This window comes from Protomyctophum parallelum (assembly GCF_964188405.1).
Source record: "Protomyctophum parallelum genome assembly, chromosome: 18".
In the NCBI taxonomy this organism is placed as follows: domain Eukaryota; kingdom Metazoa; phylum Chordata; class Actinopteri; order Myctophiformes; family Myctophidae; genus Protomyctophum; species Protomyctophum parallelum.
The window spans coordinates 28714481-28724480 of NC_139716.1; the positions used below are offsets into that span (position 1 = coordinate 28714481).

Below are 10000 nucleotides of genomic sequence, written 5' to 3' on the forward strand. Positions count from 1 at the left end.
TATTTATAAGACTTTCAATTTTTGTAGACAAACAACCCCACATATACCCCACCCTCCCCGGTTCCATCACAAAACAAGACAACAACAACAAAAAAGCAACAATAAAATAAAATAAACAGGTAGTAAAGGATATAAATAATAAATGAATGAAATAAATACAATAAAATAGAATTAGCCTTTTACTAGATTAAGGGGCTACACAGTGAACCGAATTACATGTAGGAAAACACACATCAAAAGACAGTGAATCAGAAGACAGTGAAAGGGTGAATTCAAGGAAAGGGGACTAAGCCTTTACAAATTTCTGGCGAGATTTGTACCTGTTCTTCTCCAATGGTATAAAGGATAGAACATCCTTGACCCAACTTGTAAATGTTGGAGGTTTATCAGATTTCCAATTGCGGAGAATAAGTCTCCTCGCTATGAGTGAAGCAAAAGCTATGAAATTGGCTTGGGGAGAGGTAATTGGTGCATCGTCGTTGGGAACTCCAAATATAGCAGTTATCGGGTTGGGCGCAATTGGCATATGACAGATGGTTGAGAAAGCATCAAAAATACTATTCCAAAATGTTGTAGTATTGTTTTGTATAGTCGACAGACAAACACAAACTTCCTTTTCCCTCAAACCGGAAGAATAACAATAAAAGCTCTCGTATAGCCTGCCAGCTTTTATTGAGAAAAATCGGTTTGAGGGAAAAGGAAGTTCGTGTTTGTTGTTCCTGCCTGTCGACTACAAAACAATACTACAACATCATGACGTAACGATATCATAGCCTCGATAGCCTCGATACCCAGGCTTTCATTTCGTCTGCGTGAAAAATGAAAGCCTGGATTTACGCATGGGCTGCACTGGCCTAAAAGTGGGAGTCAACCCTTCCGCGTAGGCGTCGCTCCAAAGGATGTGACGTCAGGGCTCTGAGCGGTGTGCACCCCTCAAAATAACACCGTGAGGAAATCATTACCAGTGGAACTTCAAACGAGGCTATGCGAGGAAAATGAGGAGAATGGCTGAAGAACCCGCCACACCGTCTAAGAAAAAAACCAACGTGTGCCGACTCTGTGGAAATAACGTTGACAGTCCGTTAGAATGGTATACTCCAGCAACCAGTGGTTTCTGCTTCTGGTCGACACAATACCAGTGCTGCACTGGGGGGGGGGGGGGGGGGGAGAGACCGGGGCTGACGGACAGATCGGTGAACCAATCAGGGTGCGCGTTTTTCTGAGCCGCGGCCCTCCCATCTAGGCCAGAAATGTCTAGCGTTAGCTCAGGCTAGGGTTCAAGAGGTTAAGGTGTTGTTGGCCTATAATGGGGCTCGTATATCTTTACAGGAGCTGCACAGCGAGACCCTGTCGGTGCTCAGCGACCTGGAGGCCTGGTGCGACCTGGACTGGACGGGCCTGGGCGAGGTGCAGGTCAAGCTGCCCCCGGTCCGGGAGAGGCTCCGGGACATGTCCCACTGTCTGTCCGACTGCTGGACCACGCTGGACAACACGCAGAGGCTGCTGTCCACGCTCACCGAGGTAAAAATGCACTGGCAACATGTTTTAGTTTTTGTTTTGTTTTTTGTTTTTTCTTTCCATACAAAACATTCTTAGTTCATCAGTTTTTTTCTTTTTCTTATTCTGGAAAAGAAAAGGGTAGAGACTGAAGCCTAGGCTTATTACGTCTACCCTTTTGTCCATTAAAGGTATATTCAGTGATTTCACTTAATTCAAATATCACTTATTTTTTTGTTTTGTTGTGATAATCCTCCCTACTATAGAGTGTGCTGGCCATATAAGGAGTTCCTCCCTGTCCCCAGTTAACCCCTGGGGGTCAAAAAACCTTAGGTTTCGTTTTTGACTCTCTATCCTGATTGGACGAAAGGCTGGGTCCCACAGCCAAAAACGAAACCAAGGTTTTTTGAGTGAAATCACTGAATATACCTTTAAATAAAAATTATAAAAATGAAAATATATCTGTACATCCCTTTTACAGGTCCTCAAACAACATTTCTACAGAACAGTGCAACATTCAAGTTTTTTTTCTTTTTTTCTGAAAAACAAGCAAAAATAAATAAATAAAAATAAACACAAGCAAAACAATATGCTAATAATAGTCACAGTAGTACCATGTTCACACAAAACCAAAAGAAACAGATGCCACTTGAATTGAGCCTTTACTTTGTATAGCTATTTAATACTTTTTATTTTAATACCTTCTTAAACTTATCCATAGCTACACAGTCTTTCAATTCATCATCACATCTATTCCACAGGTACATGTGAGAGGGAGGATGACTGATTTAACCTGTTGTGCCTCGATCAAGTCCATGATGCACAACAGGTGTGCAAGCCACACCCAGCTCTGAGTCCAGTTCTAGTTTGACTCAGGCCAGGTGTGACTGCTTAAATCAGTCATCCTCCCTCTCACACAACACTTTAACACATTTTGGGGCGCCGGGAACCCGTGTCGGTGTTTTAAGCATTATGTAATACTTTTAGCTATTGAAAAATAGCAGATCTACAAGCTCATAGCGAGTGGCGCGCTACGAGCTTGTATAGGTCTGCTATTTTTGAAAATATTCGTGAAAGTGTGGCGCAAATCTTTGAATATATATTTCAGAGCGAACATTTTTAACTAAAATATTGGCTTCTGGGGGGGGTCCCTGGAACTACATATTTTTGAGATGGGGGTCCATGGCCCAATAGAGATATAATTCTGGGGGTCCTTGACATGAAAAAGGTTGAGCACCACTGACATAGAAACATAGGTTTTTCAGGAAAATGTTAGGATTTAGAAGCCTTTTTCTTTAATCGACCACAGTCCAAAATGGGTTAAGAAGCGTTAACGGCCCCGGGCTATGCCGCTAAACTGGGCATATCACGTAAACATTCTCCATTTGTTGAAGTGGAACTGCCGCTATTTAGCGGCTGTACAAATGGATTATATCACACCCGTTGTTGTGTCAAGCGTCTGATGAGTTGGGGACAAATGTGACCACTGCTTTTCCTCTCTTTTTCCTCTGAAGCACTGTGAACCACACTTGTTGTCTGAATCGTGCTATATAAATAATGATTGACTGATTGATTGATTGATTGATTGATTGATTGATTGGCTCCAGGCTGCGTCAGACGCAACAGGGCTCGCCTGTCTCATGACGACGAGGTCGGTAATATGCAACTCAAACGGATTTGGCAGAAGCGGACATTGATTATTGCACTGCTCTGGTTCCGCCTCATGGTTGTTTAATGTGGAATCTGCTAAAACATTTAAAAACGATAATTTATGCCCAGTCACTGTAATAATGCCACCTGAGTGGTTCCTTTGTGCTAGGACCAAGTTTAACCCATTTTGACCTGAGATCAGATTCTAAAAATGTCTTCTACATTTCTGAAAAAGCTATGTTTCCATGTCTGTCGTTCTTCGATAAAAAATAATAATAGCAGACCTCGCTATGAGCTTGTAGATCTGCTATTTTTCAATAGCTAAAGCATAACGTAATGCTAACACCAAAAGTGGTTCCCTCCCAAAATGGGTTAAACTGATAATTGAATACACTGAATATCAATACGAAGCAACAGGAAAAACCCGTTATTTCAATGGTAGCGGGTGGAGAGAGAGGATTTCTGTCCGAGAAACGGCAACCAATGGGTGTGAAGAAGGGGCACAACAAAGGGTCAGACCCAGGTGTCAACTGGCACTGCAGGTCTATACCAGCAGGGGGAGCCGCAATCACACAACATCAAATGATTGAATATGAAATAAATGAATAAGTGATCGTATCACACGCATTCTTTTTAATACATAAATTAGATCCACTTCATGAGAAACAAGTAAATGAAATGTTCTCATGATTCAACACATGCGTGAATGAGAGTTTCGAGGGATTGTCAATGTGTCTAATTCAATACGCCTCCGAATGGAGGAGGATTCGTTGTTACCACTTCGTGTGTGTGACTGTGTCTCAACACCCATATTATTAGTTGCCATTGTTCTCTAAAGATGTGGTTTTGACTATTAAAATGCCTCGCCATACCGATGATCTATCTCGTCACGATCATGAATGGAACACTTCCTGATTCTAAATGAAGCAATAAGCCTCAAGAGGCTGTGGTTTACTGTGGATTTTAGAACATCTGAAGTTTATGCACGATGACGCGGTTCGACTGAGTGGCAGCGTTCTGTCCCAGAACGGAATGTCTATACAAACACACACACACACACACACACACACACACACACACACACACACACACACACACACACACACACACAAACACACACCGCATATATACACACCATATAATAATAATAATGCAGGATGTATATATAGGCCTACTTGTGCATATTATGCACCTGCACGCATGGAAGAGGTAATTACAACATTTTACAATTGAGGCACTTAGCACAGCCGCTCTTAACTTATCTGGAGGGACTATTATACCACACAAACGCACTGATGTTTCACAATCACATTAATCAGACCAGTGTGTGTCCAGTGGAAACATCGTATGAATCTGATCTCAGGTCAGAATGGGTTAAGAGCAGAGACAGAGACACCTCATCTCATCTCTCTCTCCCTCTCTCTCTTTCTCTCTCTCAATTTCAATTTCAATTTCAAAAGGCTTTATTGGCATGATAAATATGTTCTACATTGCCAAAGCGTACTTACAACAAAACAAAAGTCAAAACAAAGACAACTCACTGTGCACACAGAGACAACAACGAACATCCCAACAATAATGAACAACAAGCAATACAGTAACAATGAAAATAAATCAACAAACAGAAACATAACAGCAACTTAATGACCCTGTTCAGACAGATATACCCGTCTCTTCTGTCCACTGGCTGTCCCTCAGTTGATGAAAACTCCACACGTATTTTGCTGCCAAAACTGTGCATTTGGACTGTTCTCCCAGAACATATTGGAGTGATGAGTTATTAATGGTGGATTGAAATTCTTTATATTTTTAGTTAAATTTAGGGAAGAATGATTCTCTGATGTCATTATATTTGCCGCATCTCTCTCTCTCTCTCTCTCTCTCCCAGGCCTCTCAGTGGTGCGACGCCGTCCACTCCACCGCCTCCTCCTCGCTGTCCTCCTCTCTGTCCTCGTCCTCCTCCTGCTCCACCTCCTCCTCCTCGTCCTCCTGCGTCCTCCCCTCCTCCTCCCCGCTGGCCTCCCTGCCGCCCATCCCCCCGTCGCGCTTCCAGGACGCCCGCTCCCTGGCCATGGAGCTGGGCGGCGGCGCCCTCCTGGAGCTCTGGACCACCACGGTGGAGCGCTACCAGCGCACGGTGGCCCAGGTCAAGCCCCGCCTGCTGCAGGCCGCCGGCCCGGGCGCCCCCGGGGGTCACCAACAGGTATATAGGCCCGTCCGTCACCATTATTAGCTGCATGTTTAGCGCAATTATTTGAGATAATACGGTTTAGTGTAACCCTAACCCGTCATGATAGTTCCCATGTTGAATAATGTCCATGCATTTTCTAACCTTTATTCCAAAAAGAGCAATTTTGTAAGCTTGTAGATCTGCTTTTTTAAGTCGTGCAACCACTTCTACATCCAGCAAGCAATGTCCGTGTACCTGTTTACCTGTTTGTGATGTACAGTACCTGTGTGAGCACGAGTGGTGTGCGCATGCGTGAAATTCCCCCCAAATGATTTTGGGGGGTCCCCAGATTATTAAAAAAAAACTTTTCTTTTTTAACTGGAAAATTCTGGAAAATTGAAATTTAGAGTTTACATAGTACACATAGTACATGCATAAGCTTTCCTTAAAGGACCACTTCACCACTTTTCAACCTATCTTCATATAATAGGTCCTCACTAATAATCATGATAAAATGGCACGATTTTTTTCTACTCAGTCAGTGTCTCATAGTAGGGCTGTGGGCAGTTTAGAAACAGTCTTCCAGTGACATCATCATTAGGCAGATTTCTTTTTAAACAAGATTTTATTACAAAAATGTTTAGATTTTCATTATCGTGAGAACGATGGCTTCCATTTTCGCATTGCAACTTTTCAGGACTAGAAAGCCTGCAGTTTCTATTAGCTTGTATTCCCCATTGATGATGTCACTGGAAGACGGTTTCTGAACTGCCCACAGCCTTAATATGAGACAGACAGAGTAGAAAATAATTGCGCCATTTTTGTATGATTATTAGTGAGGACCTATTATATGAAGATAGGTTGAAAAGTGGTGAAGTGGTCCTTTAATGATTATATATGGTTTCAGTATTTATTTATGATGTATTTTCTCTATTATTAAGGTTATTGTAGCGGTCAATTTGTATTGGGGGTGGGGGGGGGGGGGGGGGGGCGTCGAGACATGGCCAAAGCATTTTCGGGGGTCCCGGGCCAAAAACGTTGAGAACCCCTGATTTAGAAGGCATTTGTAGAATCGGCCTCAGTTGGGTTAAAAAAAAAAGTATAACATTATTAAATATGTCAGTAATTTCTTTGTATATATTACAGTTATTTAACATATCTGGATTTTTTGATTAGGGACAGGTCGAACTTTTTTTTTAAAGTGTAGCCCTGGAGAAAATGTATGTACCCGGGTATAAAAGTCCATGACCTTCCATCTGACAATCAATGACCTTTCCCAAGTGATGAAAGAAAAAAGATGAACCCTCCCCCTAGGGGTGTCAATCACCATTGTTGAGACGCTGAATTGACTCTTATCTCTGAGGGAGATTTGACTGGCTCGTTTTGCAGTGTGTTGATGTCATTGTCTCACTGATTGACTATTTTCTGAATTCAAATTTGTATGACCCTCCATTGGACTCAAAAGTAAAAAATTGGACTGAGATTAGAAAGGCATAAACCCTCCCCTATTTTCCTCCAGGGGTACCCATTTTGGGCAGGAGCCCCTTTTGGTGTTTATTATGTTGCTTTAGCTATTTAAAAATAGCAGATCTACAAGCTCGTAGCGCGCCACCGAGTGGCGCGCTACGAGCTTGTAGGTCTGCTATTTTTGAAAAATCTAACGGTGATCCATATCCCTCTACTGACCACCAGGGGGCGGTGAAGACGACGACGACGCCCTCGGCCAGCAGCCTGTGGGACCTGATGGGCTCGGAGGGCGAGGGCGACTGGGGCGTGGGCGCGGGCGGAGGGGACGGCCTCGGCCTCGGCCTCCAGTCCTGGGGGTCGCTGGCGTCGCTGTTCCGCCCGCAGACCTGCTCCACGCTGAAGATCGGTGGCGAGGAGGGGGGAGGGGGAGGGGGGAAGGGAGGAGGCGGTTTCGGCAAGAAGGACGGGGGCGTGGCCGGAGGAGGAGGAGGGGGGGGGAAGTTCCTGCAGAACCTGCTGAACCCCAACAAGAAGAGCGTGAGTTTTTGGTTTCGGTTTTACGTTGGTTGGTTTTCAACCTATTTCTTATCAAGGCCCATTAAAACTCTTTCAGCGCCACCTGGTGGTACCAGTCTAGGCTTTGAGTGCCAATTCTCCCATTATAAAGAAATAAATAATTTGTAATTATATTATGCATGTAATGTGCATGTCATCACCTGTACACCAGATTAGAGGAATTTTCAAAATATGGATTTTTTTTTAATTCCCAAGGGAAGACGTCTTGTCGTCCGTGGCATCCGGTACTTAATTGGCAATTAGACGTCTCAACATTTATGGCTACTAAACAGTTTTAAGTGATTTTGGACTGAGGTCGATTAAAAATAATCTTCTAAATTTTTCTTCTAACCTTTTTCATGTCAAGGACCCCCAGAATTATCTCTATTGGGCCACGGACCCCCATCTCAAAATATGTATAGTTCCAGGGACCCCCCCAGAAGCCAATATATTTGTTAAAAACGTTCGCTCTGAAATATATATTCAAAGATTTGCGCCGTATTTTCACAACTTTTCAAAAATAGCTGACCTACAAGCTCGTAGCGCGCCACTCGGTGGCGCGCTATGAGCTTGTAGATCTGCTATTTTTAAATAGCTAAAGCATAACGTAATACTAACACCAAAAGGGGTGCCCGCCTTAAATGGGTTAATAATTCGGCATTTGAGCCACTAACCACCATTTGAGAGAGATAACAGGCAAACGTTGATAAAGAAAAAATATATATCTTCTAATTGTGTAGACTTCTTGTAAATTAACTAATGCAGATGTTTAACAGTAATTTTTACTCTTGAGAGCATAAAATGAAACCAAATGGACCCGTAAATGTAGATCGGCTATTTTCAAATGGCTTAAATGTATGTACGCTAATGTAAGATGTTGTGTTGTAGATCAAATAGATGTAGTGGAGTCAACGTATACAATATTTGAAGTAGAAGTAAAAGTATTGGAAATTCAAATACCTCAAAATTACAAAACCGTACAGTAGGCCTACTTAAGTAAATGTACTTAGTTACTTTACACCACTGCCCGCATGTCCAGGCTGGTTTAAGCCTCAGATATACTTAGATGCGTGCCCGTGTTGCATATCTACATGTGAGCGCGTGATGCGCCGTGAGCTTGTAGATCTGTCACGACGCCATCAAGGCCCGCCGAAATAATTTTCCGTCGACAATATAAAATTGAGATTTAGTCGAATATAATCTTATGATATTTAGTCGACTATAACTAGACGAAAACTAAAACATTTCAGGTGACCGGACTAAAACTAAATAAAATTTTCATTCAAAAGACTATGACTGACACTACATTAACCCATTCTGGGCGGGAACCCCTTTTGGTGTTAGCATTACGTCATGCTTTAGCTATTGAAAAATAGCAGATCTACAAGCTCATAGCGAAATGAACTTGTAGGTCTGCTATTTATTTTTTATCGTGAAAATGTGCCTCAAATCTTTGAATATATATTCTTTCAGAGTTTCCGTTTTTAACTCAAATCTTTGCTTCTGGGGGAGGTCCCTGGAAGATATGTTCAGATGGGGGTCGGTGGCATATTACCGTACATATAATTTCTGGGGTCCTTGACAGGAAATATTGAGAACCACTGATATAGAAACATGAGTGTTTTTCAGAAAACAATACATTTTTTAAATGTCGATGTCAGGTCTAAATGGGTTAAAAGAATTAACATTAACACTGGCCCCGTTTTCATCCCTCCACCCAGTCGACGACAGAGGCCCCCCTTCCACACACCAAGCCCCCCCGGAAGCGCCACCCCAGCTTCGACCTCCAGGCCCTGCTGGCCCCCCGTCGGGGCAACAACAACAACAGCGCCAACGTCACGTCCCCCAGGTCCGCCGCCACGGCGGAGACGACTCCGACGGGCGCCGCCACCGGCATGAGCCGCAACTCCCCCCTGTCCTGGCTGGCGGGGGGCCGTGCCCGGGCGGCGATGGCCGCCGACCCGGTGGTCGTCACGGCCGGCCTGGCCGCAGCCCTGCCCGGGTGGGGGGGGTCAGGGGCAGGCGGGGGCGGAGGAGGAGGAGGAGGGGGGGTCGGCGTGCTGATCCGAGGCGTGGAGGTCAGCAGCAAGGAGGTGGTGGACCACACCAACTCGCCGCGCCAGCACGTGCTGCTGGGGCGCATCGGAGGGGACCACCGCGAGACGGCGGGCGGAGAGAGAGGGGGCGCAAGCACGGGGCAGAGGTAAGGGTGAGGTGTGTGTGTGTGTGTGTGTGTGAGTGTGAGTGCGTGCACTGCATGTGTGTGTGTGCGTGAAATCTTCACGATTTAAAAAAATCACACCTGTGTGAACCGAGTGGTGCAACTCCCCTCTCTCTCTCCCCCCCCCCTCCTCTCTCTCTCTCTCTCTCTCTTGCTCTCTCTCTCTTATTAGCAGGCAACAGTGCCCCTACTGGTACTCATTATATGGTGCTCATACATACATGATGTCACATACATAGGTGAACACGGACAAAGCTGTTCCTTGGAGTGGTTGCACCACTCAAAAAATAAGTTCATATCGCTGGCACTATGAGCTTGCATCTGCTATTTTTTAAAGTATAAAATAATGCTTTTTAGTTCAAATCTAAAATGACACGGATGCTTTCCCGGTTTGAATGGGTTAACCCTGTTGTCCCTTTTTGGGCATGTTGTTTTGTAGC

General features: G+C 44.3%; 1 protein-coding gene across 1 annotated transcript in view; it reads left to right on the plus strand.

The window, feature by feature from the left end:
• The window catches only part of arhgef40 (Rho guanine nucleotide exchange factor (GEF) 40), a 113907-nt gene that overhangs the window by 73466 nt on the left and 30441 nt on the right, over positions 1-10000 (plus strand). The window contains exons 16-19 of the mRNA XM_083788741.1: positions 1330-1521; positions 5036-5350; positions 7010-7321; positions 9061-9542. Coding sequence (XP_083644867.1) covers positions 1330-1521; positions 5036-5350; positions 7010-7321; positions 9061-9542 — 1301 coding nt within the window. The remainder of the gene's footprint in view (positions 1-1329; positions 1522-5035; positions 5351-7009; positions 7322-9060; positions 9543-10000) is intronic.